General features: G+C 51.4%; 13 protein-coding genes across 13 annotated transcripts; 4 read left to right on the forward strand and 9 right to left on the reverse strand.

Annotated features, from left to right (window-relative positions):
* Positions 1-166: 166 nt before the first annotated feature.
* Positions 167-940, reverse strand: BO85DRAFT_359386 (uncharacterized protein; the record flags this gene model as incomplete). Its single annotated transcript, XM_025655509.1, has 2 exons — positions 167-213; positions 259-940. 2 exons carry the CDS (start codon positions 938-940, stop codon positions 167-169), a joined length of 729 nt encoding a protein of 242 aa, XP_025521283.1.
* A 700-nt stretch (positions 941-1640) lies between these two features.
* Positions 1641-2788, reverse strand: BO85DRAFT_483214 (ribosome biosynthesis protein MAK16; the record flags this gene model as incomplete). Its single annotated transcript, XM_025663142.1, has 2 exons — positions 1641-2568; positions 2727-2788. The coding sequence occupies 2 exons, from the start codon at positions 2786-2788 to the stop codon at positions 1641-1643; spliced, it is 990 nt and encodes a 329-aa protein (XP_025521284.1).
* A 258-nt stretch (positions 2789-3046) lies between these two features.
* BO85DRAFT_444650 (FAR11/STRIP family protein) lies at positions 3047-6800 on the reverse strand. The gene is made up of 5 exons (XM_025659070.1): positions 4592-6800; positions 4428-4540; positions 4198-4370; positions 4019-4148; positions 3047-3970 (listed from the first exon to the last, which is right to left on the reverse strand). The coding sequence occupies exons 1-5, from the start codon at positions 6542-6544 to the stop codon at positions 3142-3144; spliced, it is 3198 nt and encodes a 1065-aa protein (XP_025521285.1). The 5' UTR covers positions 6545-6800; the 3' UTR covers positions 3047-3141.
* A 262-nt stretch (positions 6801-7062) lies between these two features.
* On the forward strand, positions 7063-7392 carry BO85DRAFT_22278 (uncharacterized protein). Its single transcript, XM_025654721.1, has one exon. The coding sequence runs from the start codon at positions 7138-7140 to the stop codon at positions 7318-7320; it is 183 nt and encodes a 60-aa protein (XP_025521286.1). The 5' UTR covers positions 7063-7137; the 3' UTR covers positions 7321-7392.
* BO85DRAFT_465247 (phosphatase PAP2 family protein) lies at positions 7171-8619 on the reverse strand. The gene is made up of 3 exons (XM_025662043.1): positions 8284-8619; positions 8001-8190; positions 7171-7932 (listed from the first exon to the last, which is right to left on the reverse strand). The coding sequence occupies exons 1-3, from the start codon at positions 8329-8331 to the stop codon at positions 7466-7468; spliced, it is 705 nt and encodes a 234-aa protein (XP_025521287.1). The 5' UTR covers positions 8332-8619; the 3' UTR covers positions 7171-7465.
* Positions 8620-9379: 760 nt separating this feature from the next.
* BO85DRAFT_22311 (RBR-type E3 ubiquitin transferase) lies at positions 9380-11921 on the forward strand. Its single transcript, XM_025654725.1, has one exon. The coding sequence runs from the start codon at positions 9659-9661 to the stop codon at positions 11489-11491; it is 1833 nt and encodes a 610-aa protein (XP_025521288.1). The 5' UTR covers positions 9380-9658; the 3' UTR covers positions 11492-11921.
* Positions 11922-12352: 431 nt separating this feature from the next.
* BO85DRAFT_360426 (uncharacterized protein) lies at positions 12353-15205 on the reverse strand (the record flags this gene model as incomplete). Its single annotated transcript, XM_025655552.1, has 6 exons — positions 12353-13172; positions 13204-13977; positions 14034-14848; positions 14905-14953; positions 15017-15024; positions 15110-15205. 6 exons carry the CDS (start codon positions 15203-15205, stop codon positions 12353-12355), a joined length of 2562 nt encoding a protein of 853 aa, XP_025521289.1.
* A 477-nt stretch (positions 15206-15682) lies between these two features.
* On the forward strand, positions 15683-16619 carry BO85DRAFT_411272 (MMtag domain-containing protein; the record flags this gene model as incomplete). Its single annotated transcript, XM_025657518.1, has 3 exons — positions 15683-15779; positions 15847-16197; positions 16253-16619. The coding sequence occupies exons 1-3, from the start codon at positions 15742-15744 to the stop codon at positions 16617-16619; spliced, it is 756 nt and encodes a 251-aa protein (XP_025521290.1). The 5' UTR covers positions 15683-15741.
* On the reverse strand, positions 16357-19595 carry cwh41 (mannosyl-oligosaccharide glucosidase). Its single transcript, XM_025659071.1, has 7 exons — positions 19238-19595; positions 18677-19156; positions 18451-18608; positions 18353-18398; positions 17915-18293; positions 16956-17865; positions 16357-16899 (listed from the first exon to the last, which is right to left on the reverse strand). Exons 1-7 carry the CDS (start codon positions 19482-19484, stop codon positions 16651-16653), a joined length of 2469 nt encoding a protein of 822 aa, XP_025521291.1. The 5' UTR covers positions 19485-19595; the 3' UTR covers positions 16357-16650.
* Positions 19596-19718: 123 nt separating this feature from the next.
* On the reverse strand, positions 19719-21167 carry BO85DRAFT_444657 (NAD(P)/FAD-dependent oxidoreductase). Its single transcript, XM_025659072.1, has one exon. The coding sequence runs from the start codon at positions 20707-20709 to the stop codon at positions 19774-19776; it is 936 nt and encodes a 311-aa protein (XP_025521292.1). The 5' UTR covers positions 20710-21167; the 3' UTR covers positions 19719-19773.
* A 150-nt stretch (positions 21168-21317) lies between these two features.
* Positions 21318-22761, reverse strand: BO85DRAFT_444658 (SNUT3/LISCH7 family protein). The gene is made up of 2 exons (XM_025659073.1): positions 21994-22761; positions 21318-21937 (listed from the first exon to the last, which is right to left on the reverse strand). Exons 1-2 carry the CDS (start codon positions 22322-22324, stop codon positions 21543-21545), a joined length of 726 nt encoding a protein of 241 aa, XP_025521293.1. The 5' UTR covers positions 22325-22761; the 3' UTR covers positions 21318-21542.
* A 1010-nt stretch (positions 22762-23771) lies between these two features.
* BO85DRAFT_483223 (Elongator subunit IKI1) lies at positions 23772-25023 on the forward strand (the record flags this gene model as incomplete). Its single annotated transcript, XM_025663143.1, has 3 exons — positions 23772-23930; positions 24075-24231; positions 24293-25023. 3 exons carry the CDS (start codon positions 23772-23774, stop codon positions 25021-25023), a joined length of 1047 nt encoding a protein of 348 aa, XP_025521294.1.
* A 225-nt stretch (positions 25024-25248) lies between these two features.
* On the reverse strand, positions 25249-26356 carry BO85DRAFT_444660 (SNAP receptor SEC22). The gene is made up of 5 exons (XM_025659074.1): positions 26241-26356; positions 26122-26156; positions 25932-26041; positions 25455-25860; positions 25249-25403 (listed from the first exon to the last, which is right to left on the reverse strand). The coding sequence occupies exons 1-5, from the start codon at positions 26272-26274 to the stop codon at positions 25341-25343; spliced, it is 648 nt and encodes a 215-aa protein (XP_025521295.1). The 5' UTR covers positions 26275-26356; the 3' UTR covers positions 25249-25340.
* Between the last annotated feature and the right edge of the window lie 95 nt (positions 26357-26451).

A 26451-nucleotide genomic window follows, 5' to 3' on the forward strand; every position in this document is an offset into this window, starting at 1 on the left:
CCCCTGCAGCCACTAATTCCTCTTCCTTGCCCCCTTCGTTTTCCCCCACACACCACCACCCCCAGCCCAAGGTAGTACGGCGTACTCCGTAAATGGAGTAAAAAGTAAATTAGCCTAAACGTAAACGAAACTAAAAAAGCAAAATAAAAAAAATCTTGCCCGACCATTATCGTCTTCCCGGCATGCCTACCGGTTTTCGTGCACTAGGATCCGCTCCCCCTCCAACATATGGCGAACCCGGCCGACTACCACTCGAACTGCCCGGATTCTGCCCGGGACTGGGAGACCGGCCCCCGTGTAATCTAGCTCGCAGTCTCTCTTGAGCCGACGCCGCTCGCTCTAGCCCTGCACCTGCACCTCCTCCTCCACCTGTGACTGGACCCGAGATCGTCTGATACGACCCGGCTCGCTGGCTAGGCAGCGGTCTCGCTGACCCGGTCGGCACACCTGCACCAGGTGACGGACTATGCGGTGATGCAATCATCCCCGATGGTGCGCTGGCCGTGGCGGCTAGAGGCGCCCCCATGTTTCCACCACTGCCGGGTGTCAACCGACCTCGACGCAGACTGGCCGTCTGCGAGGCCGGCGCCGTCGTTGAACCCGAATCTCCCCACAAGTCTCCCAATCCGCCGCCTCCGCTGCGTCCATACGCCGATGCTGCTGGACCACCGCCGCCGCCGGCTGCTCCTCCGGCCTGCACTTGCGTTGTCGCGATGACCCGTGCCGGCGCTGGTGTTGGCGCTTTCGGATCGGGGGGCAGCCAGTTCGGGAAGGGCCGTCCTTTCTCCGTGTAGTAGGCGCGCAGCACGTTGGAAATGTGCGAGCAGTCTTCGTTGTCTGGGTCGTCGGCTTCATCGCCTAGGGTGATGGCTCGTCGGAGGGAGGTGAGCCGCGTGCCTAGGTTCGAGATAGCGGAGGATGAGGTCAGGGATGAGAACATGATGGTGATTCTTGTGCTCCTTCTTCGTTCGTTTTCTTCTTGTGATTCTGGTTTGTTTTATGCAGGTTCCCCCTGGCTGGTCGGAGATGGGGTCTCTCAAAAGGAGGTGAGTTCCTTAGGTGGGGTCCGCGGTTATCGGGGGGTTCAGGACACGAGGAGAGGCTGATGCTGGTCCGCGGGGCAAAACAAGAGCCGAGAGGATTAGCTGCAGCGGTGAGGAATTAAGGTGCTATTGAACACGGTATCTCGAACCGACCAGCGTGTAGAAGGGTGATCAGGAGGTATTGGTGCAACCCCTTAGGGGAGGTTTGACATTGATTGATTGATTGACCTCACGGCGGTTGTTGGCGATCCACTCGGTTTCACTTCCCCCGCTGCACGTGAGCTGCTCCAGTCGGTTTCTTTCTTTCCTTCACCATCTGACACAGCCAACTGGTGGATCTTGTCGCAACATTTGTAACCTGTTTTCTGGCCTTCATGTAGTTGTGATGTACATAGTCTAATGTCGCAGATCAGAATTTTGGTGAACAGTAAATTCATATATGCAATGGCGGGGTATGCATGCCCGATCGCAGCAGAGCAACAATAATAACAGACACAAAACAACTCTAAACCAGACAACGCCATACAGTACACGAAAGCAGCAGCAACATCAACATCAACAGGAACCCGTGCTTTTATGTTCAATATCTCACTCCCTTCAAGCCATGATGCTCTCCTTACCAGCACCCTCGGTCTCGTACTCGATCTCAACACGGGGACCCTTCTTCCTCGGCTTGATCTGAGGAGCAGGACGCTTCCGCTTGAATCCAGGCGCAGGCTTCTTAGCCTCCTCATCAGAGTGATGGCTGTCATCCTCATCATCCTCATCACTGTCCTCTTCCTCATCGCTCTCATCATCATAATCGTCACTGGAGTCTCCAGACCCCTCACCAATCCAATCCTCAATATCCTCCAAATCCTCCTCATCCTCATCAATATCACTAACATACTCAACCTGGCCAACTCCCTCCTCCTCTTCCTCATCCTCAAACTCAATCTCTTCCCCATCATCGAGATCCTCATCCCTCTCACCCTCTCCACTCCTCTCCAACCCACGCAACACCTTCTTCCAAATTCCCTCCTCAACATTGAGCGGCCGATCTCCATAAGCACCACTCCTCAACCGCTCAATCAGCTCCCTCTCAATCGCCCTCTCAATCTTCGCCGCACTCTCTGCCTTGCGTTCCCTCGCCTCCTCTCTCCGCCGAATCTTCGGCGCCAACTTCGTCACCACCTTCTCCCCAAGCCTCTCGTCCTCCTTAGCCAACTTCTTCATCCGAATCGCAACCTGCGTCAACCGCGTCAGACGCTGCTTGCACTTATGCACCAGAAACTTCGGCCAGTAGATCAGCCGCTCGTCCAACTGCTCCAGCGCCTTCGCATAGTTCGACGACAATCGTATCCGCTCCCACCATTTGCTGGGCATGTGCGCCCGTTCCACCGTCTTCATGTACAGGTACATCGCGCCTGTTTCGGGGTCCGACCGGATCGTGGCGTACCGCGAGTTGGCAAGCGGGCACGATTGCCGGTTGCAAAGTCCGCTGACGTTGTATTCATTTCGGCAGAAGTTTTGGTTCTTAGTAGTTCTATTCAAAAAGAAAAAAGTTTATGATTAGCTTTTTATTTTTATACTTGCGAATTATTTTCTCTGTCTCTTCTTTGGCGGCTCTGGTTGTGATATATGTGGTAGGCGGAAATTTTTTTATAGCGCGGATGGATAGTAGAGATAGAAATAGAAACTTACTTGAGCTTGTAGGCGCAGAATTGCTGGTTGATAACCTGCCAGACAATTTCGTCGGACGACATCTTGCCAGATACTTCTCACGGTGGATTGGTTTTATCCCCGCTACAGTTAAACTTGGTTTTGCTGGGGAGAAAAGGGAAGAGGGAGGTGCTGCTTGGCCGTCAAGGTGATGATTTCTGCCGCAGAAAAAAAGTTGCCGCAGTGATTGGTCACGTGGGGTCCACTGGGTTGCTTATCGATAAGGATGGTCTGTCCATCCATTCAAAACATTGCAAATGCTAATATATGAGTTGTAACACAGGGATTTGTATAGAAAAGTGTGTTGTGCAATTGGGGTATTGTTCATTCATCACATAACGTTAATGTCTATCGTATGTACCGGGTCTAATAAATATCATAGGTTGTGGTAGTAGGATTACCATCCTTCCATTTGCAGTGGAGCTCCGTCCCATTCGGTCCCCGTCCCGTTCACCATAGGCCCGCCCATTTCAGCGTCCTCGCTGCCTCCGAAGGATTCCTCACCTGCCATGCCCCATCCCATTGCTTCGAGTTCCCGCACGAAGAAATCTCGCTCTTCTTCCATCATAGATGCGCCTTCTTCACCTCCCATCACGTCCTTGTACCGGCGCAGATGCCACCAGTGCGTCAGCCCGCGCAGTGCCTGCTCCAGTGGCAGCGCTTCTTCCACCTCCGAGTCGATATCTCCGCCAGATAGCCAGTCGTCGCGGAGCTCTGGTCGGCAGTACAGATAGATCGCCGTGATCACCCGCATATTACTCTGTCGCCATTTGCGTCCACAGTAGGGCACCTGTGATTTGAAGAGCTTGAGCGTGTAGAACCGCAGGTGCGGATCGGGGATCTTGAGCCCTTTGCGAAGGATAGTGCTTGACTTGTACTGCACCAGGAGGAGGCATCGATGGGCCTTGTCGCGGGTGATCTTCTGCATGATGTGGAGGTAATTGATCGCCGAGAAAAAGTTGCGGAATGAGAACACGGTAATCGGCTCCTTAGGTGGGGGAGCTGTAGGATAGCCTAGCTCGTCAACTTCCGGACGATGAGGCCCTTCCATAAACTCGGGAACAGGTACTTCGGGCGACACGCCGCGTACTGAATTGCCTGTGTCCTGGCGATGTCGGGTGATGGGCGGAGGGACAGCCTCGTCGTCACTAGGTGAGGAGTCCTCATCCAGGTCGGTTGTCGATTCCGGTGGCTGATTCGAATGAAGATGGCAGAAACGGAAGAAACTTCTTTTGGTTAGTACATCTAGACAGCTGTATCAGGGGAGCACCTACCCCAGTTCCTCTCGATCATTCTTCTGCGCTACTGCCTGGTCCACATCCTGGTGGGCAAACATCTTGAGAATCAACGGCAGGTAGTTGGAGTCGAGTAGCAACTGCGTCATATACTCGAACTTCAAGATATCTGAGGCCTGTTAGCACTTACTTCCAACAGTCAGATCGGAGTAGCTTACGAGATCTCTTGAACCACTTGACAAGCAGCAACAGAGAGCCAGAGATCGCTTTTCCGGTGATTTCCCGGAGACGAATATTGTCGAGCTCATCGATGGCGGCTTCAGAGTTGAGATCAATATGCCCGTTGACATGATTGGCTGGGAACCCATTGATCACCGATCCATAACCATCACTAGATATGATGCATCAGTATACGCTAGGCAATGGCAATTACAGGTGTATTACATACCCCATGGCCTGAGCAGCTTGTCCGTTGGCCTGGCTCACCATGGCGCTGACATTCGTTAGGATTATCTTCAGGAAGACAATCGTTATAGACTGTAGATGCACCAGTGCTTGTCTCTGCGAGTTGTAAGTAACTGTTCAGTCACCTGGGGCATCACGTAAACTCACGTAGAACGCTTCAACGGCATCCAGGCGTCGCTGAATATCCGCATTCTCAGTTTCCTCTTTCGGTGTGCTATCAGTACTAGACCTCTTCTCGGAGACATTTAGGTCTTGCAGCTCATCTGCCAATCCACCAAGGGTGTTCTCGTTCAAAAGAAGCTGGTTTTCATCAGGATACCAGCCGCGGTCGTATTTCATAAAACGCTCTCGCTCTTCCCAGAGTTGCCGCATCGCCCTTGTCATCTTGACATGGGTTGAGAACAGCCTCCCAGCCTCGATGATGGACGCCGGAACGTCACTACCCTGCCACTTCTTTCCCACAAGATTATCTTGCAGCTCTGTGGTGCCCTTTCCTCCGAGGTCATTACTTGAATCATCTAGAGGAGGGTACATGAAAGGAAAGTTCTGGTTTGTCTGGTAGTTCTGCTTCTTCCCCGCTTTGCCGCCAGGGCCGATGGGTGACGGTGGAGGAGAGGGTGCCGGGGTAGCGATGTGGACTGGGTGATGGATGATTGAACCACTGCCACCCGCCACAGAAGGGCCAACTCCAGAAAAGGGACCTGCAGAAGAGCCAATCCTGCTGGGATGTTGCGGGAGTGGGGGAAGAATCGAATTATTTTCTAGCTCTAGGGGAACCACAGGAGGTGGCGGATTATATGCAGGATACTTGGATGTAATCTCCTGTCGAAAGTTGTGGTAATCCAAGGGCGAGGCAGTGAGAAAAGGGGTCCTTCGATTAGTGGCTGTTTTTCTTGCCTCGAGGGTCGGCTCTAGTGCTTCCTTGGCCTCCTTCAACTTGTCAGTGCCTCCGAAGAAAAGCAGCAAAGACTTCCAAAATAGAAGAATGACTCTGGTCAGCGGAACATTGGCAGAGTCGTCCCAACGCAACCGCGCAATGATTTCCACCAGGAACACAAGCAGATTTGGCTCCAGACTCATGAGAGTATCTCTCAAAGGGGCATTCTGGGTATCAAGAGCGTCTTGCTTGCGGCCGACTTCCACAGACAAATAAAGAGCCGTCAACACCAGATTTGCTTCTCTCTCCAGAGCAGCAACATAGGCAGGGTTGGCACCCTCTTGTCCCGTGTTGTCTGCGTCCGGTGCGGAGGAACTGCGATGCCTCTCAAAGACACAGCATAGGCAGTCCATCAGCGGCTGGATACCCGAGCATTCTTGTAGCAGGCAAACATTCTGTTCAATCCATTTGATCTGAAGTGACCGGCTTTCGGCCTCTGCACCTGGCTGAGGACGACCCTCCGGGAGCTCATCCACAACTCGACCGGCCGTCAGGCCCCAGACACCAGTCAAAGCATAGCATATGGCCTCCAAGGCCTCAATTCGGACAAGAACTGCACGGTCACCTAAGTTATTAATAAGTTGGCTCATAAACGTCTTTCGTAATTCATAAGAGGCGGTGATCCAGGACTGCATAGCACTGTCCACAGACTGGTCTTCGCAGAAACAACTCCATCCATGGTCAAATGACGACTTCATGCCAATGAGCATGACTCTGTCGAACTCGCTGTACTGGAACCATTCCTCGACTTCCTCGGCGAATGGCTGGGAGTCTGCATACTCGAAAGCATAGGCAGGCTGTTCAACCTTGGGCATCTCCTGGACCAACTGTTTCAGCTGAGCAAGACTCAATGAATCAGATGGTCTTTCCACATGTTGCTGAACCGGAGCTGGAGGCGGTGGCTGTAGAGGAGGCGGTGGGGCAGAAGCATCCCGACGCAGCTCAGGGCGTTTTGGTGCTCTGTGAATCTCTACTGATGCTTCATTAGGCACAGTAGGTACATTCTGCTGCGACTGCTCCTGGCGTATTCCCTCAGCTACCTCCTCCATCAACTGGTCATCCGAAACGGGACTGATGTCCGTTCCAGTTTGGTCAACTTCATCTGCTTTAACGAAATGATGCTCTTGCATGGCACTATCCGCAGGCTCCGATGCATCATCCATGTTTGTGTAACTATGGGGCAATGGATTTCTAGAGACGACAGATCACAGAAGAAAATAATGAAGGATGTTCAGAAACAAAATCAAGGGTATCAGTTGGAAGTGAACCGGGGGGGAGCCCGGAAGAAGTTAAAAGAGAAGATTAAAATCCAAGCGACAAAGCGGAGTGGGAGAGAGAATGTCAGAGACTATCCAACATGGTTGTTTAGTCAAGAAAAGGACACATGGTGTCTTTTATGGCGGTTTTGAGGCAGCTCTCTCCGCAGTCTTTGTGAATCGACGATGACCACGCGAGGAGTTTCGGGGAAGCTGTCGATCCGCGGGAGCTGGCGGTCACGTGCGAGGAACGCCCCTTGAAGTGGATCTCTCAGTAGAGATCAAGAAGCAAACAATAAAAAGGTTGTTCTCGATTCTACGATCCTAGAAGATCCACACGCTATTATATTGTTCCTACAATCTTTCTAATAGTAAATTTCCATCTCCAAGGCCACATTCACTCCCGAGCACTTGTACTAACTTGAGTAATTACTTTGTAGTAGTAGTGCTTAGTCCCCGTTCTCCGGTAGTAAGTAATATATATTCTGCGGATCTGCATCATGTTCCAATTGGTATCATCATGTCCAAGAGTTACTATTACTAATAATCCTTCAACTTCAATTGATGTACTAGTACTAAGTAGCCTAGTGTCTTGTACCACCACCCTGATAACATACCTTTACATAGTTGAGGCCTATAATAGTACACAAACTTGTAATTGTATTATCTGTAACCCCCGGTAGAATTGAACCAAACCGCGGAACTTTCACTTTGCAGGCCTTGTATGCATTTATGTATCAAGGGCAGTGAGATCTATGGGTATCGCTGATGTTGGCATGTATATGTGATTGCTCTTCAAATTCGGCACCTTGACATCTTCAAATCGCACTATTCGCTTTTTGATGATGTCCGACCACTGGGCCCTTTCCGCTTCGACTTCTGCTTAGCCTCCCAGCGTTGCCAACCGGCCTCGGCGAGATCTTCGTTCACCACCAAGTCTCTCACACGAAAGAATCGAAATATCTCGAGATTCAATGCCCAATCAATCCATCCTTGCGAACGAAGAAGCCCGGTGATGAAGAACCAAGCGAATGCGCATATCACACCTGCGCCACATCCAGCCAGGACCTGCCTGGGGGTGTGGTAGTTCAGGTAAATGCGGCTAACGGCTACTGCACCAGCACCGAGACACAATACCAAGGAGATCAACACTCGCATCCAGAAGTGAAGAGCCGCTCCTGACTGCGATAAGCTCGGGCTGTGTCGGTAAATGAGGAAGAGTGATGCATAGACGGCGAGATAGGCCATGAACTGGGCATGAGAAGATGGCATGCCATAGCCTTTACCCAACATTTCTATAGAACGTCGTTAGTCCCACCCGTTCAGTATTAGAATGCAAAGTCCTCTGCACAGGAGTACCTACGTTTTGGCCTTTCCTCTTTGACAATCCGCTTGAGCACGAAATTCAGTGCCTCGCAACCCATCTGACCCGCAAACATCAAGACTACCTCAGCTTCCCTTGAAGCAACGATCAGGGTAGCATAGCTCACGCATAGCGCTTGTGGCACTAAGGCAAGCCAGGCAGAAAGAAAGGAAATTGGATCACTGGGGTCCTATTGCCATTTGGTGGGTTTGGTTAGCGATGGTCTGGCGTTGAAATGCGGGCTACTCTCGCTATTAAGGAGCATTAACAAACGAGAACTTACGTAGTGGACGTGAGTCAAAGACAAGGACGCCAATGGTATATCAGCCATTTTGTGTGACTCGGAAGTCTCAGACCGAGATATTTATTGAGTGATGTATCTCTCTATATAGCCTTGTTGGGAGCTTGCAGACGGCGAGTAGACAAAGGACAAAAAAGCTACCCAGAATTACAATACCCACTGGCAGAACGAGCTAAACCAAATCAGAAACCCGATCAAGACTGATACTCAGACATAACGTGTGAGAGAACTATCCGGAATAGATGGATGTTGAGATCTAAAATGGCCCCGCCTGTTGATCGGGCCGATAATTCTCTAAATCAGGATGGCGGATGTCTGATTGTGACCAGTCTAGGCGATATCATCATCTTTCCCAGGAGAGATAGGTCACGCGTCCTGCGGATGGCGGCACCGCCGCTTTTGAGTTGCAATCCCAACACCGCCTTGGGAAAAGGGCAGAACTAAAAGCGGCGAGAGGAATGAGGGGGAGGGGAAGATCGGGGGGGTTGGCCTCAGGCTGGCAAGGCTGTCGAGTCACCCAAAAAAATAACGAACAATCGAGAACATTTTCATTTCATTTCATTCCATTTTCATGAATTTCCATCATTCAGTTTTTTTTTTTGAAAATGATGACCAAACTGGGCAGCAAATCCCGTGCCTGATGCCCATCCCATCCTTTTTTCCCACACACACAAACATGTCCTTTCCTTCTTCTCCTGTTCGGTCCCAGCCAGCTCTTTAGTTCTTGCAACCACCTTCTTCCCACCTGTTTAACTACTGCTGCTGCTGTTAATCCTCTCTTATCTCTATCTCGGGTCATCAAATCATGACGCACTTCCCCCCAAAGCTTCGTTCTGATTGCCTCACCTCCTGTATATCTGTACTACAAACCACTACTAGAATAGACACTGCTGCTTCTTGTCTCCTTCAGTCTCGCCCGACCCTTTCCTTCTCCTGTGTTCGTCTATCGGCTCCACTGCCTCCATGACTATTGCCTGGTCCGCAACCATCGGCCGTACCTGAAAGGTGCACCTCCCTCCGGATCTCCGCCACCGGACTTCCTGATTGATAAAACTATCCCCTCTGGCTAGATGCTGATCCATGGACTAGTTATTCTTAATTCTTTGCCCTTTAACCACTTTCTCCCTCACCGCCCTTAAAACTTCTTTTCACTTCGATTGCCTCCCAGGGGAATGAACATTATAGAAAGATCGGAACAGTGACACTACCCGGGGTATACTGCGGCCATACCGTTTCGGCCTCGCTTCGCCCGTCAGGCCTTCCTTGCCACCCAACACATCCGACAATTTGCATCGATCAGCTGGGAGGATTTCGAGGCTATTGATTCATTCCTTACACTGCGGCGGACTGTTTCATCATGACAGAGCTGGACTCGTTTCCAGAAGATGAGCGCTCGGTGGAGTTATCATCCATTGCCGCCATCTACCCAGAGATCAAGTTAGATCCGTCCTCGCCATTCAAAGCATCTCTCACTTTACCGGTTAAGCCGTCTGCTCCCCTGCGTGTCTGCTTCCAGCAACAATCTGAGACGGAGTTCCCCGCCGTCCTAACTCCCCCCACCTCCGTTGATGCCAACGATCCCGGCTTTTCTTTCAAGACAGGCGACCATAACTCCGCTAGCCTCAATCGCGATATTCATACACTCTCACATCTTCCACCCCTCTGTCTCGAAATTGAGCTCCCCCAAGGTTACCCTACCGAAGAAGCGCCCGTCTTCAGGCTCGAAACAAGCCCTCCGTGGTTGCCACCTTCCATATTATTGGGACTTTTGGATGACGGAAAACGTCTTTGGGAGGAATGTGGCAAGGACCTCGTGGTATATACATATATCGACCATCTTCAGCAACTGGGGGAGTCTGCTTTTGGGGTTGGTGACATATCCGGTGGCGAAGTTCAACTTCCGCGTGAGTTAAAGATCGCATTGCTGGACTTCAACAATAAAGCCGAACGGGAAAGGTTCGAAGAGGAGACCTTTGAATGTGGAGTCTGTCTCGAACCCAAGAAGGGCACGATCTGCCACCGACTCGTGCTTTGTGGGCATGTCTTCTGCGTGCCATGTCTCCAAGACTTTTACAACACTTGTATAACGGAAGGCGATGTCGAAGGTGTCAAGTGCTTGGCTCCTGGCTGTGGTAAAGAACCAAACAGTGCCTCTTCCACCGATGCCCGCCCGAAGAAACGCAAAAAGCAAGATCGAACCCTGAGCCCCAGCGAGCTCCTGCAGATCCCACTGGAACAAGAGACAGTGCAGCGTTATGTTTTTTTGAAACGGAAGAAGAAGCTCGAGGCCGACAAGTCGACTGTGTATTGCCCACGGCAGTGGTGTCAAGGAGCTGCGCGATCCAAGAGACACCCTAAGCCCGTGGATCCAATGACAGACGACCTCGACGCCTCCGATGATGAAGATGAAGAGGGACCTGTGTTCGACCCCCTAGGGGAGGAAGCTCAGCTGCCACCAATGTCCGAGCGTGTGGCCATCTGCGAAGATTGCAACTATGCCTTCTGTTGTGTTTGCAAGAAGGGCTGGCACGGCGAACTCGTACGGTGCTTTCCTCGCCGCGAAGCAGAGCTCTCCGCCGAAGAGAAAGCAACGGAGGAATATCTGCGTATGTACACCTCGGCATGTCCGACATGCGATGCTCCATGCCAGAAGCAGATGGGTTGCAACCATATGAAATGCTTCAAATGTGACACCCACTTCTGCTATCTCTGCTCTAGCTGGCTCTGCGAAGACAACCCCTACCGCCATTTCAACGACATCAGCAGTGGATGCTTCAATCGGCTGTGGGATCTGGAAGGTGGTGACGGCATCAACCCCGATGGAGCCGCAGCCTTGCATCGTGTTCCCGACGAACTGCTCGATTTCGACGATGGCAGCGACGACGAAGACCTCGTAGCTTGGGAGCTTGGCAGACGACCTCCACCCCCTGCTCCGGTCCCTCCAAGAGTCAACAACGGCGCAGCCGGGGGCAATCGCCATCGTGGAAACAACGCCAACGATCTCGATGCCGCAGGCCGAGCAGCCGCCGCCGAAAGACAAGCTCAAGCACGAGCAATGGCCGAGGTTCGCCGTGGTCCAGATGGCGAGCCTCCCCAAGTCAGACGCCCAGGACTCCAGAGGTTTCTGGACCTGGTCCTGAATGACCGGGAAGACGAATGGGACAGTGACGAGCTAGATGATGATTTCTAGCTAACGCCCCCATCACTTCCATGGATTCTAAATATATCGGACCCTCCTACCACGCCTAACCTCTTTCTGGTATCTATACTTCTTTCTCATGGATATACCGTATCACGACTCATGTACGTTTTGCAAAGCTGCCATTTATCTAACTATGACCTTGACGACTATGACGATGCATGCATCCTGCATTAGCGAAAATGTTCATGGGTATTGGACATCCTTTTTCTGTTTTGCATCACATTGCATTTCAACATCCAAAGTTCAATTCAAGCCGTGTTGATCTTCGTTGGCATGTATATCACGATATGTTCTCTGTTTCAAAAAAAAAGAAAGCAATTCCCATTTAGTCCTCTACTTTGTTACATTCTTCCCAATCAGAACATTACATCTCGATTACACCATAGGGTAAAAGGGTAAAGTAAGCCATACATCCGTACAAACAACACACACACACACACACACCGGAGTCAGAAGATGTGTCCATTGAGACCACGGAAATAGAAAAGAAAATGGGGAGGGGCCTCAGATCCCGAAATATAAGAAACTAAATAACAGAGAGAAAAGAAAAAAAAGCTACCATCGAGTAACGTAACCCAGTCTTAGATAGAGGACCCCAGCACCCCCTGGACCTTCCTACTTCGAAGAAGATCCATAAACACACACACAGCGCTGTGCTAAACAGTTTCAGTGACATGAATAACAACAACATCAATGCGCTCCAAATAACGCCCCTTTTTTTCGTGAATGCGAAGTGAGGAGTGAAACGATCGATGATTCACACGCTCACGCTCACGCCTTAATACTTTTCATCATACCATATTGAATCTTAACATCAAAATATTTTGCATATAAGGGCCAGAACAGGGCCTATACAAGGAGAATATCATCTTCCTCGTCGAGATCCTGCCCATTTGGACCACTATCTGTAGTGTTCCACTTATACCAGAACTCGTAGCTCATGATGGTGTGGTCTGCGTACATGAGCATGAGCCGGTAATGGCGCGATGGGTTCCACCCGCGCCAACTTTCTTCGGGTTGGTAGGCACTGCTGGCACGGGCGTGGCATTCAGGTAAGCTGAGCGGGGGTGGTTGGGGGTTGTCGTCATCGGCAGCGGCAGGTTCACTGGGATCGACTTCGGAGTTGTTGATTTCTTCGAAGGAATTCTGTTGTAGCATGACGCTGCTTGATAGAGAGGAGTTGTGTTCGTCGTGACTTAGGTACTTGAACTGGAAGGCGAGGTCGTCGGGCTTGACGTCGCGGGGGATGTAGGGCACGTCTGGTGGAAACTCGAAACCTTGGATGGGACTGACGCTCATTCCTAAGATGGGGATGAGAGGACGGTCGCCGTATTTTTCTTGGCTCTCGAGGGGTACGATCCAGTCGATCCGGAATGATAGGCCGGTGGTTTCGGATTCCGTGAGGGCTATGACGGCTGCGCGGCCTTTTTGGGATGCGGCGATCACGATGCCATGTTCTGGGACATACTTGACCATGTTAAAGCGATCGCAGGCTCGGATGGAGACGACGGGGTGGGTGAGGGGTTGTCGTAAAGGGTCGCCGCAGACGGCTGTGGCGTAGTTTGCGAATGGATGGGGTATCAAACGGATGTCTGTTTGTGAGAAGTGTAGGATGGGAAATCGGGAGCCTGCTGAATTCGTATCAAACATGTTATCAACATGATGATGTCTACTGGGGGTAGAGCCGAGAGTATACCAACTCACCGTCGAGTAGTGGGCATGGGATAGGTCCCGCTGCTGATGTATCGCTATTGTGGGAGGAACTACTGTCGGCATTATCCAGCTCATGATCGGAACTGTAAGTGCCTCCAGCCAGGTAATAATCTATTTCGTCCTCAAAGAATTCGGTGCCGGGAGCTTCGCCGCCAAGAGCCTCGAGAAGTGCGAATTGAAGGAACTCCGGTGTGGTCAAGGGACCCGGGCCTATATGAAGAGCGTCAACTCCCTGAACTGCGCGGTTTAGTGACTGGAAATGCCCATTACCTGCTGCATTATGCGCCCCAACATCCACATCGGAGCCGTCGCGGCTCAAGTTGTCGCCATATACAGACCCGTTGACGGCGCGGTGGCTGAATGTGTCGGCGAAATCAAAGGGACGCATATTTCCCGTGGCCGTGGACAACCCGTTAGTATCGAGAAATTCTGTAGACGCGCCATCGCTTGGATACCGACGAAGTGCCGATGAAGTGCCGTCAGCAAAAGCAGCCTGGGAAGCGCCGTTTCGTCTGCTGATGCAACAGTCGGCTCCAAATATGTCGGGCAAAATAGGTTCCTCTGACTCGATCTTCACTGCGGGTGGGAAGAAGTTGTATATCTGCGAAGCGTTCGGTATCCGACTGTTCGCTCTCGTCAGGTCATAAACGGTCCGGCCGTTCTTTGCCCGGCGAATGGGTGGGCCCCCGCAAGCTTCTTCAGTAGACTTAACACGATGGAAGGTCCGCGGGTCGAGGGCAATTACAGACCAGCCACGCTCACTATTACCTTGTCAGTGGTCTGAGTCCTAGTGTTTAAGCTGGGGATGGAGCTGTACTCAGAACGTAGGGTCTCTGGGAAGAACTTGAAAGAGACATCATTGAAGTGATTAACATTGAATGGGCCAAGACTATCCCATACCCGCCATACAAGCAGCCTATTGTCGATGTCTGTGCTGACCATCCAATTGCCGTTAGGGTCGAGATCGCAGTTCAAGAAATCAACACAAGGGATATTAGCGTAATGGCCGGTATAAGTCAGCTTGACATTTCGTGTGCGGTGTCTGGCTGGCATCAGATGCCGCAGCTGACTGAACTGGTCCTTAGTCCTGACCTCCAGCCAGGTCTGGCCGTAATCAATCATATCATCATCTTCGTCTGGTTGATAGCTCGAGCTACTGCTTTCCGAAGTGGGATTCACGAGTGCAAAGGCAAAAACGGTTATAAGACCCGTGTTCGCGCTCACTGCAATGAGGCGGGCGAATTTATGGATAGCCAGGCCCCAGGCACTAGCTTGAACAAATTCCACAAAGAACGGATCCACCTGGGATCCATCGAGGGGACGTTCTTCCTTATTCTCTGTCGCTCGCTTCAAGGCAGAGAAGATGGCCTCGACCCGGTAGCCGCAGACGTTGCCGGAATCCGTGACAAGTAACAGGACCTCGTCTCGACCTAAATCATCCACAAGGATGTTGTTGATCGCATGTGGCGAAGCTGGTGCAATATAGCCGCTAGCATGAGGCACTTTCATTACTGGAGTTATTATCATTTCGGGTTTGTTTCCCAGCGTCTGAAACGACCCTGATGGCTCCCAGACATAGATTTGGTGACTACAGGCGACGAACAACAAGTTTCGACGCTGAGAAAGCGCCATCTTCAGCAAGATTAGCACATGACAATCATGCAGCACAAGGAAGGCAGCAATAATACCAAGTTGTTCCTCCAAGTGGCGGTCTGAGGAGGGAAGGTATCATCTGCGCTGCAGTTTCGTTCAGCATCGCCAACAGACAGCGGTTCGGATCATTGGCAGCAGAAAACATACGAACAGTACTTGGCGGGAGGGTCAGCAGGCTTGTAGGTCGAGTTGCGCATTGGGAGTAGCTTTCATGACGGTGGAAGAGGGGTAGCAACATACTCTTTTGGACCCTTTCTCAACATTCAAAGGCCGAAGCTGTAGACCTTCTCGAGGCCGCGCTTTTGGCAGCTTACCAGCATCGCTACCGAACGCCATGTCGGCAGCCCGCAGTCGCTTACGGGGAGGATATGGGCTGGATACAGAGACAAAGTGTGCCGAAGTATAGTTCCGACGATCGACCACTCACGTTCTGAGGCGTACGGATCGGGGGAAGTGAAGGCGGGCAAGATGGACTACCGACATACACAGGCGTCGAGGGGCAGTTCTGGAGTGAATAACAAGCTCGGTGACATCACATGGAGTCGAACGATGGCCGGGTTTGCTGTCCGAAGCTGCGGCGGGACTGGTGAGTCTGGCCAAGACACATACCACCCACAAGAGTAGAGCGATGTAGAAGTTCCTGCTCAGGAACTCACCTCCGGGTAGATGGCCATCACAAATCGGATTGTGCCTCAAAACAGCCGGGCTGATATGAGGTCACCCTCAGCCCGTCCTGGCTGCCTTAGGCACCCGACAACGCACGTGCCACCGGTGGTTCTCCGGTAGCTTCAGCTTCACTTCCCCGATTCATTCTGGGATTCTTTCCAACGTGTTGGATCAAATCACTACTTCCTGTTGGGTTAACCCTCGAAATGGATCTCGTTGCAGGAGTTAGGAAAGAGGGCAGCCGGTTAGTCACCCCAATTCTACCCACCCTTATCATGAGATAATATCCTAAACTAACTGTCACCCCCCAGCGGCGGCCGCGGCGATTTCAAATGGTCCGATGTCAAAGATTCCGCGCATCGCGAGAACTATCTCGGCCACTCAGTCATGGCGCCTGTCGGACGCTGGCAGCAGGGAAAGGATTTAATGTGGTACGCAAAGGGAGACGGTGATGACGAAGATCAGGCCAGAAGGGAACGTGAGGAGAAACAGCGCGTCAAAGAAGCTGAAGAAGAAGCGATGGCACGAGCTTTAGGTCTTCCGATACCGCCGAAGGCGTCAGACAATGCCAACTTGGTGCCTCTTGGGGACAAAGATGGACAAAGGACTATAAAGGAGGAGGCTACAGAAGATCGCGATGAGGAAGAAGGAAAGGGCCTTGGGTATGGCTCGTCCCGACGCAGCGGCCGTAGTCGAAGCCCGGGGAGGGATCGAAAGCGAGACCGCCCAGGCGACAGAGATAGGGACAGGGACAGGGAACGAGAGCGCAGGCATCGCAGGCATGGTGAGGAGCGCGAGCGACGTCATCGGAGTCATCGCCACAGATCTAGAAGTAGGTCGCGCGATCGCGATCGCGACCACAGAAGAAGACGCTCGCGATCACGGTCAAGGAGTAGAGACCGGAGACGTGACGACCATAGGAGACCGCGAGAGGATCGTCATCGTGCTCTCCCGAGAGAAAGGGATTCACCCGACCACCATCGACGACGCTGAAATTAGGGTCGCCATTCTTCGATTTGCATGGTATTCTCGGCGTTTGGGATTTAACATTGTACAGACTTTGATGATACTCCAGGATATCTAAACTATACCATACATACTTCGCTTATATGGACTTACAGCTCATCATGGCCCTTCTGCGCGCTGGCGGGCAGATCGGGCATGGACATCATCTTCACCACCATACTGGTCCAGCCGGTGAAGTGCTGGGTCCGCTGTCCGTTTCCGGTCTCGGGGTTGTATTGCTCCCAGGCAAATCCGGTCTTCTTCCACTCCTGGAAGACATTCTCAACTAGGTTCTTGCGCAGGTTGGAATACAGCTCACGAGCCTGTTCCTTGTGAGGACCGGAAACGATGGCAATATCCTAGAATGGAAGGTTAGCATTATTGATGGCCGTGTCTGGAGTAGGTAAATACTTACGTAGAGATTCTTAAGCACCAAGTAGTTGATGTTAACCCAGATGGGGCTTCTCCAGTAGTTCTCAGCAGTGCCGTAGAACTGGTCCTTCTTGCTCAAGCTGCGAATACCATAGTCGCTCCAGAGCTCCTCCGGGTCACCAATCAGATCCAAAACGGCCTTCAAGCGGGGGCTATCCGGGCCCAGCATGCCAGTGAGGAAGGGGAAGATAGAGATATAACCCTTGTGGCAAACGTGGACGTGCTCCTCATATTCATCGATAGTCGCATCGCAGTAAGTACGAGCGTCATCATCCCAGTGAAGATCATCGATGTTTCTCTCGATGGCGGTCTCGTAGGTCTTGAACACCTCGGCGTCCTCTGTCTCCCCAATGGTCACCGCAATGCGACGAAGAGCACGAGTCATCATGCCCATCCAGCTCATAAGGTCGACGTGCAGCTCACCGGGGTGGGGAGGTTGAGGCCGAGGATAATCATCCAATCCAGAAGTCAGGATATGCTGGACCGAGCGTCCTCGCCAGCGGTAGGCTTCCCTAGTAGAGTACGCCTCACGGTCGTAGGACTTGATATCACCCTTCTGGGTGCTTCTGTACCAGTAGTAGTGCTTCTTGAGCAACGGGTAGATTGAACGGATAAAGGCTTCACCCAACTCGGGTTGGTCGACAAAGATAGAGCGGAGGTTGTCAGAGGCTCCAGAATCAGCGTATGTCTGCATCGAAGCGTTCTTCTTCGCATCCAGCTTATCGATGAAAGCCTCCAGAATGATGAAAAGAGTCGGAGGGTTGGCATAATGAGGGTATTGGATCGTGAACTCGGGAGGAACCTTGCTGCGAGCCTCGGATCCGAGAATCTGCTCTCTGGCAATCCAACCATCTTCATCCATCAGGTTAAGCCAGCTCTTGACGATCTCAAGCCTTGTTGAAGTTAGTGGATTTGCAAGTACTCTGGATTTCGGACACTTACGCAAGGTCTGTATCCCAGTCGATAACTGGAATCAGGTGGAAGCCTTCATCCCAGAGGAAACCTCTAGGGAAGAATGGGCGGGAGGGAACGCAAGTGAAGAGATCCTTCGGGCCTTCGAGAATAGGCTGTGCCCGGCCCCTAGCCTCTGCAGTTTCTTCCCAGAAGCCCTCATTCTCCTCGTCATACTCCGGCGCAGCCGAACGATCTACGATATCTGTTCCGTGGAAGAAGCCAATGCCACCGACAAGGTTCGAGAGCATGGACTTGGAGAATTCGGTGTATTCCGCAGTATCGAATGGCGCTTGCGGGGGGTGGATGCTTTCAAACCGTTCAGAGAACTCAAGAGAGGCGCTTGAGATCTGCTCGGTGAGAAGCTCGGCTGTTGAACAGACTCGTTAGCACAGGATAAACATCCCGGTCGAGGGCAAAATGTCTCACAAGTCATAGGCTGCGGGGAAGATGCAGAAGAGAAAAGAATATCGAACTAGCAACAGTGAGTAACAATCCATAAGCGGGTGTTATCCTGCAGTAAGTACCTCGAAAGAGCCCTTGAAGACCTTCTGCACCAGATGCATATTACCATCCCCGGGCTCATTCTTGATGGTGAAGAGCTGGTAGGGAGGGGGAGGGTTCTCCGATCCATACTTCTCGACCATTTCGTCGACCTCCTTCTTCATCTGCGTGAACATGATAACTGCGCATAAAGTTAGCTGTTGTTACCCAGAATGCATGTAATGCAACATCGAGCAATGGAAGCCGAACCTTTAGTCTGCCAGAGCTGCTCCGGGTGCATGGTCAAGCTCGACACCAAGGTACGGTCCAAGGGCTTCTCGTCATAGGTTGGGTGACCATGCTCCGGGTACTCGTTGCTCTCAGGACCAGAAGTAACATCGATCGAGAAATCGCCGAGATCCGTTGTAAAGCCACCCAACTTAACATCACCCGCAAAGCCGTAAGGATCCTCAGGTGCGCCCTCGACGCCCAAGTTGCCAAGTCCCTCCAAGCCTGCATAGAATAGAACGGTTGTGGGCTGATCGGGATCAGCATCTTCGCGGGGAACACCCTTCACACGAGCAGCCCAGCTGCCTCCATGTTGTCCACCGGGGACCTTCACGAAATCGATCGTTAGATCAATGGAGTTTCCGGCATCATGAATTGTCTGGCGGCCACCCTTCCGAATGTCGTATTCATCCCAGCCATAGCCAGCCATGCCTTCATTCTGCTCGCAGGTATGTCTAAAGTCTTTTGAAAAAGGTCAGTTCACAGTTGGGCGGATGCAATTGTTAGAAGGAAGAGACCGGTTTGCTTGTTCCGGACACATACTCTGTTGCGCCGTGGCATAATTGTCCACCTTTGCCCACATCAATCCTGCAAACAGACTGTTCGGGATGCGAGGGCGAACCCCAAAGTAGAGGTTCGGTTTATACGGGCCCCATAGTAAAGACTGGTTGTTGGCTCTCGCTACCTCGCTGCTTAGAACGGAGAGATCATCGGCCGGAGCTTGACTGGAAAGCACAGCAGCGGCATTGAGTACCGGCGTTAAGTATGCGGATATCTTAGAAAGATGCATCTTCTATATCGAAAGCATCCAGAGCTAAATTCAAACCTCAGAGACTGAGGATGATCATGGAGGGGGCAAATTGACACCGATGCGGTTCAGTTCATGGGAAATGCGCGTTCGTTGTTACTATCTGGCATCTGCTGGAGCGGCCGGCCTCCGCTCCGCAAATTACGTGGCCCAAGCTCCACCCCCCGACAATGGGTCCTGCAGCCTGCAATAAGCTCCTGCTAGAGAGAACTATAATTCTACCTGCAATTTTTGCATTTGACGTGCAGAATACTATCTACAGGCTTTTATTCTACAGGAAATTCCTTGGGTCCAGCGAACCGATCTTCGCACTTTTAGCTGCACCATCGAAGACGAATTCGCTAATCAGCTTGCCAGTACCCGGGGCGTTTTGTATGCCCCAGCAAGTATGGCCAGCAGCAAGGTATAGCCCCTTGGTGCCAGTATGACCAATCAATGGACCCCCGCGTGCAGCAGCCACATTGGGCAAGTAACAAGCCTGTCGGGCTAAGACTTCGCCATCACGGAGTCGATCAGAGATGCTGCCGACCTGGTTGATGATATCCTGGCATCGCACTTGATCTACTTCCACATCTGCGCTGGTTTTCGGAAGCGGAACAACGTGATCGCCTTCACCACATGCATAAACTGTATTGTCTGGGCGAGCATAAATCTCCGGCGAGGCCTCATCAGGTCGAGAAGGCTTCGTCGGATCGAAATTGGCCGGGAGGTCAATGCTGGTGAACAGAGTGTATGCGCTGACTGGCTCAACTGGCCGGATAACAACACTGTGTGCGCGAGTCGCCGTGATAGGGGCTTCTGGCAAGACCGACCTCGTCCAGGGACCGGCAGCAACAACAACGTCCGTTGCGGAGATGCTGTGCGATTCACCCGTCTTCTTGTCAGTATACGATACTGACTGGACAGCATCTCCGTAATAGTCGATGCCGGTAACGGAGCCCAGTATTATCTTTGCACCCTTCTCTTCGGCAAGCTTAGCGATAGAAGTGGTGAAGAGATAAGGATGAACCTGGGCGGTCTCTCCAGGATCACTCATGCTTGTGTAGCTTCTCACAGCCTCAGGCTCAAACCAGTCTAGATCCTTGGGAAACTTCGCAGCTTTTAATTTTCCCATGGCATCGGCGCTCCGCTTCTGTAGTGACACCGAGCTCCCACTCGCTCCTGCGCTGGCGTCTTTCTTGTCGCTGAGAGGACGGCCCTTCGCCATGAGCTGTCCGCAATTGACTTCTCGATAACCCCATCGCTCCTTGCCATTGTGCTCCTTAGCCAAGTCCGCATGCAACTTGTAACTCAGTGGGACGATGTTGCTCGGGTAAGCCCACAATGCCAGAAGGCCTCCTGCTTTGCCCGATGCCCCTCCTGCGATGTCGGATGCTTCAATGAGAGTCACCGAGTGCCGTGAAGGGTCAAAAGAAGGATGTCTGGTCAAATAATAAGCTGAGCAGCATCCGATGATACCACCACCTTAAGGAAAAAGCCATTAGCACGCATTTTCCGGGCTGTGCGGGGTAGATAGAGATAAGTAGATTGATGCGCATGTGGCGCACACGTACCAACGATCACAATTTCACGGCGTTCGCCAGAAGCTGACATCTTGTGGTATGGCGCAATCCTTGATGCTAAAGCCCTCAGAGAAGCCACGATGGCGAGATGACGAGATATTCAAAGTAATGACGGGGAGTCGAATTGGTGTCGGAAGCAAGTCTTTTGAAGAGGGGCCTATACGTCACAGAGGTCATGTGCCGAGGATCCTGATAAGTCTTGATTATATTACATCTGCCCTGATTCGACCTACTAAGAACCAATGCAAGGATATAGACAGGCTTTAAAAGGTATCTTATTTGCTTGAAAAAAACAGTCGAGCGACAACAAAAGAAAAAGCCCTCCATAGATCTTGACTCCAGCCATGCATGAAAATTGATATCGCCCCAACAAAGAAACATTTAGAGATGTGAAATAAATCGAAAGTGCAAAGTTAAGAATATGAGCAAGCGACGACCGATGATATCGTGAGGGTAGCCGGGAGACAGAAGCTTTTGGTCACCTCGAGGGACTGAGAGGTCTGTTGAATCCTCCGACACGATTCATGTACTGTCTGTACTCCGTCTTCTTCTCCTTGCGGACGCCATAGATGTCGTTCCCGGGAACCTTGGTGTTCTTCGTGCTCCTGAATTTCGTGAATCCCATGCTGCGGCGCATCATTGCCTCGACATCGTCTTCTCCCACAGCACCGTCACTGTCCACATCCATCTCATCTTTGTGCCGGTTCACACCCGACTTCGCATCCGTAGCACCGTTTGTCTGCCCTCTATGATCTCTGCGATCGTGCCTGCGGTCATTCCGGGGTCCGCGAGGTGGCGGCGTCCGCGACCGGTCCCTGTTGCCGTTCGGAAGAGGTGATCGCGACCTGAACCTGTCTCCTTTCGAAGGGTAGCCTTCATGTGTTGTTAGCATCTGTAGTTCAGAGGGATTTGGTTTGACTTTGGCATACCGCGTCTATCATAGTGCCTATCCCGACTGACACTTCTTTCTCTGTCCCTCATTCCCCGTCCATCTCTGTCTCTGTCTCTGCGGTCGCGGTCACGGCGATCCCTGGACCGGCTTCTATCTCGCCTCCTGTCCCTCCTATCTCTGGAACGAGAACGATATCTCCGGTCATCGCGAGGCCCATCGCGTCGTCCATCATCTTTCGCAATATGCTCCCGGCGAGGGCTTCTGGTATAATCTGGTTCTACTTCGGGTGAACGTGTCCTCCGGTCGTCTTGGTCCCACATGGCTGAGCTATCGACACGGCGAGCACGTTTCGCTGGTGGTTCCGTCATCTTGAGGCCGGTATCTGTGGGAGTTGTTGTGCTGATGGAGTGTTGTTCTCTTCGTGCACGTGTGATTCCGCAGGAGCGGTTGAAAGGGCAGGGGGGTAGGGGATGTGGCGGCAGGTAAAGAGATATCCAAAGTAATCAGTCCATTACCCTTTCTTCCCTAGATTTCAATGCCAATTGATAGAGATAGGCGCGCCACGCAGTGGTTGTAGTCTTGACTGAGTATGAGAAAAAGTGCTCCGTAAGTCAGGTCCCGAGATTGAAGGCGTGAAGATTATTACGGTAGCCGGTTTCGACCTACTGCGCGGCTTGTCAGATGGCCTTGAACCACCGCCGATCTGCAACCCAGGCCATTCACTATATGGATAAAGAGATGGATAGATTGTTTGTAGTATCTTGTTGCTATAATGTTTATAAATCGGCGACTTTTCACTCACAAGAGGGGAGTAAGCGCAAGATTGAGACACAACCAAGTGTTCCGGGAACTGATGCGGCCAGCTTATCGTTGCCGGAGATATGCGATAACCAAATTCCCAGGTTGATACAACTCTCACTTTGGAAGTCTCACATGACAGCTTGAACTGACTTTATACTATTTTGGGGATAATTTCTCACTTGAAAGTAATTCTGATAGCTGAAACAGGTTTCAATTGTTAGCATGTGGCCGCACTGGCCAACTTGGTGATCCAGTGAAGTATATTCTTAGTTTGAGACAGTGGGAAAGCCTCGTAAAGCTTTATTCCGACAACACTACGAGTAATAGTAGTAGTAGTATCCGCAGCATCAATATAGTATTCAGTACTGTAATAGTAACCAGTGATACTACTACTAGTATTACTAGTTGTGTTGAACTTCAACCTCAGCTAGTAGTACTAGGATCGATAGTACACTGCGACACAGTAGCCTGGTCTACGCAAGTTCATATAGACCCTATTAACCAATGACTAAAGAAAGAATCATCATAGTACTATTCAATGAGTCAGTAAGAGTGTCTATAGTGACATATATGGTTATGGCAAAGAGGGAACTATTAGTACATTTTATCACCTGTGATGTATGCAATATCTGCGGTAAAATGGTATGTGTTTACTTAATCTCAATAGCAGGTCACAATTATCTTAAGTATAGAGAAGATCAAATTTGGAATTCTGCTAGGAACATACTATATTATATTGGAGTATAAATTGTTTCCCCTTGTAAAGCTCTTGACCATCAAACTCTCTAAATTCTCCGAATATTTTATCTGCTGTAGTACCGTACATCATGCGGGTGGGCCGACAGCCCTGAGCTTAAACGCCAGCGAGATCGCTCATTGGAAATCCTGGGCGCCCCTCCATAGCTCGATTGATTCATGGACCCCGCAATCTTTTGTGCCGAACCGATTCCGATTTTCTTCAATTTTCCCATTCCCGATCTTCCGCTGCATGTCGCCCTTACCTAACTTCCAACTATGGCGCCCGCAAGCACGTCTCACCGACAGACCCATAATTTACTCTTGATCTCAAAGCTTCTTAGCCTGAGGGACACTGCATCACCGCTTACTTTGGTCTTGGACTCACTAGAGCAGCCCGCGACCCCACTGACCAAAGAATACATTCGACGTGCAAAGGTAGGCAATCTATTTGCTCTAAGCATTGTGAGGTTCTTTGTATGGTGGATAGTCGGCTACAGAGGCTTCCTCAAAATGGCCTCCATGCCATTGAACAATTACTTGTTTTGTCATCCTTGCCGTTCTGGCTAACTGTCGCAACAGCTTTCCAGGACCCATGTAACCCTCCTTGCCTTTGAAACATTGAAAGCCCCAGACGGTGTCGATGCATTCATCACCGCTCGCCGGAAGAGTCCTTTGGAAATTCTAAGAGCAGTTGGCGCTGCTTATCAGAACGTCTCGTCGAACAGTCCTTCTCGAAGTATGCCCATTCCGAGCTTCTTCCGTTGAGCTTGTACCGTGAAGCGGCTAACACATTAAAGGGAGACTCATCCTCATCGACGCCATTAACCCGCTTCTACACTCGAAAAAGAATGACCCTCAGTTCCATATATCACAGTTCCTCAGCTCCTTCCTAATCCCGTCGAATCCCACCGCTCCCAAGGTGGACGTGTCGCTCGTGGTAACCTTCCATCAGGATGTTCCCAGCCCACCTGCTCTCTCGCCTTACGCACCTTCGCCCCTCTCGATGCTGACTTACCTTGCAACTACAATCATTACACTCCATTCATTCTCGCATATTCTCGCGCAGAAAGCGGCACGCGATCGGAGTTTGGCCGCGCCTGTTTTTGGTCTTGAAGAAGAGCAAGATGGCGTGCTCCTTGGCCGACTAGACAAACCGAGTGGCCACGACTCATCAGAGGGGATTGTACTTGAGCTGGAGCACCGCAGGAAGAGTGGTCGTGGCGTTCTGGAATGGTACTTCCTTCCTCCCGCTTCTCGTTACCCTCCCCAATACCTGAAGGAGATCGTGACGTTGCTGGACGACCATCCCTTGTACCGCCCGCCACAGGAGCCGGAAGCTGGTGCAGGCGAAGAAGAACCCGAATCAACATTCGAACTGCGCCTTACCGAAAGACAGAGACGGGATCGAGAGGGTGTGGTGCTGCCGTACTTCGATGCCCAGCAGGGCGACGGTCCTGGTGAAGGAGGTCGCATCTTATACGACATGGGTGAAGAGGACGATTTTGACGAAGAGGAGGATGAAATCTAGGTTTAATTGCTTCGAGTTATTCATCACCCAGGCCCCTCATATACGCCACCAGGCACCATTCGACCGTCTGCGGAGTCTCCCTATGGAAACGTCATTTGCAACACGGGCCATGTGCGATAGAAGGATACGGATTCGCTGTTCAAGCTCTTACAACTATGCGACGACTTAAGATATACAGTCCAACAGCTCTGCCAGATATTTGTTCGAGCTGATTCAGTCCTGGGCTTAGGGGGATGGTGTCCTGCAACCACCAGAGACATTATCTATGCATACAATCATATTAGCGGGTATCGAGTTCGGAGCCGTTTTGCCCGCAATTAAAAGAAGCGCCACCAAATGAGGAAAAGAAAGATAAACCCAACACCCGCGACAGGACCATACTGCGACAAGTTAGCGACAAGTCTGCCGTTGCCTCAAGACTTAGAACCTACCTGTTTGACCAACAACTCCCAGTTGATCCGTACCGCGGCCTTTCTGTACTTCTTGCTGTCTTCTCGTAGACGGCCCGACAATTCACCCATTCTCTCCAAGCTATCGCCTCTGTATAGAAGGTCCTCGATGTTCTTGGTCATCACCTTTGTCACGTCCCGGAGCTCATCGTTCAGACGGTCGAGATTTTGCGACGCGCGACTATCCTGGTAGAGCTTCTTGGTGCGCTGAATGAAGGTGTCGAATTCCACAAAGGCATATGGGCGCAGAGTCGGGGATTGATATTGTGTCGGGGAATATGTGGTAGTGAACTCGGTTGCAAGATCGGCCAAATAGGTGAACGCAAGCTTGCGCGGATAGGAGTGATCGCATATGCAAAGGAAGCAGATATCATCCTTGATAAGATAGCTAACTCCGGCGGTCAGCCAACTTGCACCGAGTAGTTTTGCGTCGTACAAGATTCAAACACCAAAACATACTGTAGATTAAATTGACCGGATTCAATACTGGCTTGCGGCGCCGAATTGCGATTCAATCGGCGAAAGATCATCTTAGCCTGAGACTTGATCTCAGAGAGCTCCACTTCAGCCTAGAGAAGAACACCAAGATTCCCTATTGTCAGCTATCAAGCAACAATGGTGCAGTGAATGCGCCCTGAACCAAACTGACCTGCTCATCATCCACCGATGCCGCCAGCATCAAGCCTGTCTCGTAACATCAGCAAACGGCACACTTGGCTCACCCCCTCACTCTTCCTCCCCCTGAACAAGCACCGGGCAGCATCTTACCATCAATTCTGGCAATCTGTGTTGACCTGACCATCGTGGCGATATTTGTTTACCGTCTTATCACCGAATTAAACACTCCTTCTGTTCACGCAGTGGTAGGTTGGTGACTTCGGGGTATTGTCCAGATCTCCAATCCAGGCCCGCGGAACAATGGCCCGCCCTCGCAAGGCGGTCGACTGCGGCAGTTCAGCAGCGAAGCAGCAGCCAACAA

This window comes from Aspergillus piperis (genome assembly GCF_003184755.1).
Source record: "Aspergillus piperis CBS 112811 unplaced genomic scaffold BO85scaffold_1, whole genome shotgun sequence".
Classification (NCBI taxonomy): domain Eukaryota; kingdom Fungi; phylum Ascomycota; class Eurotiomycetes; order Eurotiales; family Aspergillaceae; genus Aspergillus; species Aspergillus piperis.

What these genes read in the sequence shown, in the direction of transcription:
- BO85DRAFT_444650 (XM_025659070.1), bottom strand. Translation starts at nt 6,544, where the DNA reads ATGGATGATGCATCGGAGCCTGCGGATAGTGCCATGCAAGAGCATCAT. An exon ending in ATGCCGTTGAAGCGTTCTAC is followed by an intron (nt 4,541 to 4,591) that starts GTGAGTTTACGT and finishes TACAACTCGCAG; the next exon opens with AGACAAGCACTGGTGCATCT. An exon ending in CAAGTGGTTCAAGAGATCTC is followed by an intron (nt 4,149 to 4,197) that starts GTAAGCTACTCC and finishes AACAGGCCTCAG; the next exon opens with ATATCTTGAAGTTCGAGTAT.
- BO85DRAFT_22278 (XM_025654721.1), top strand. Translation starts at nt 7,138, where the DNA reads ATGTTCCAATTGGTATCATCATGTCCAAGAGTTACTATTACTAATAAT.
- BO85DRAFT_465247 (XM_025662043.1), bottom strand. Translation starts at nt 8,331, where the DNA reads ATGGCTGATATACCATTGGCGTCCTTGTCTTTGACTCACGTCCACTAC. An exon ending in CTTTGACTCACGTCCACTAC is followed by an intron (nt 8,191 to 8,283) that starts GTAAGTTCTCGT and finishes AAATGGCAATAG; the next exon opens with GACCCCAGTGATCCAATTTC. An exon ending in CAAAGAGGAAAGGCCAAAAC is followed by an intron (nt 7,933 to 8,000) that starts GTAGGTACTCCT and finishes GACGTTCTATAG; the next exon opens with AAATGTTGGGTAAAGGCTAT.
- BO85DRAFT_22311 (XM_025654725.1), top strand. Translation starts at nt 9,659, where the DNA reads ATGACAGAGCTGGACTCGTTTCCAGAAGATGAGCGCTCGGTGGAGTTA.
- cwh41 (XM_025659071.1), bottom strand. Translation starts at nt 19,484, where the DNA reads ATGCATCTTTCTAAGATATCCGCATACTTAACGCCGGTACTCAATGCC. An exon ending in TTATGCCACGGCGCAACAGA is followed by an intron (nt 19,157 to 19,237) that starts GTATGTGTCCGG and finishes CTTTTTCAAAAG; the next exon opens with ACTTTAGACATACCTGCGAG. An exon ending in GACTGGGATACAGACCTTGC is followed by an intron (nt 17,866 to 17,914) that starts GTAAGTGTCCGA and finishes AACTTCAACAAG; the next exon opens with GCTTGAGATCGTCAAGAGCT.
- BO85DRAFT_444657 (XM_025659072.1), bottom strand. Translation starts at nt 20,709, where the DNA reads ATGGCGAAGGGCCGTCCTCTCAGCGACAAGAAAGACGCCAGCGCAGGA.
- BO85DRAFT_444658 (XM_025659073.1), bottom strand. Translation starts at nt 22,324, where the DNA reads ATGACGGAACCACCAGCGAAACGTGCTCGCCGTGTCGATAGCTCAGCC. An exon ending in TAGGCACTATGATAGACGCG is followed by an intron (nt 21,938 to 21,993) that starts GTATGCCAAAGT and finishes CAACACATGAAG; the next exon opens with GCTACCCTTCGAAAGGAGAC.
- BO85DRAFT_444660 (XM_025659074.1), bottom strand. Translation starts at nt 26,274, where the DNA reads ATGGTCAGGTCAACACAGATTGCCAGAATTGATG. An exon ending in CATCGGTGGATGATGAGCAG is followed by an intron (nt 26,042 to 26,121) that starts GTCAGTTTGGTT and finishes GTTCTTCTCTAG; the next exon opens with GCTGAAGTGGAGCTCTCTGA. An exon ending in TCCGGTCAATTTAATCTACA is followed by an intron (nt 25,861 to 25,931) that starts GTATGTTTTGGT and finishes CGCCGGAGTTAG; the next exon opens with CTATCTTATCAAGGATGATA.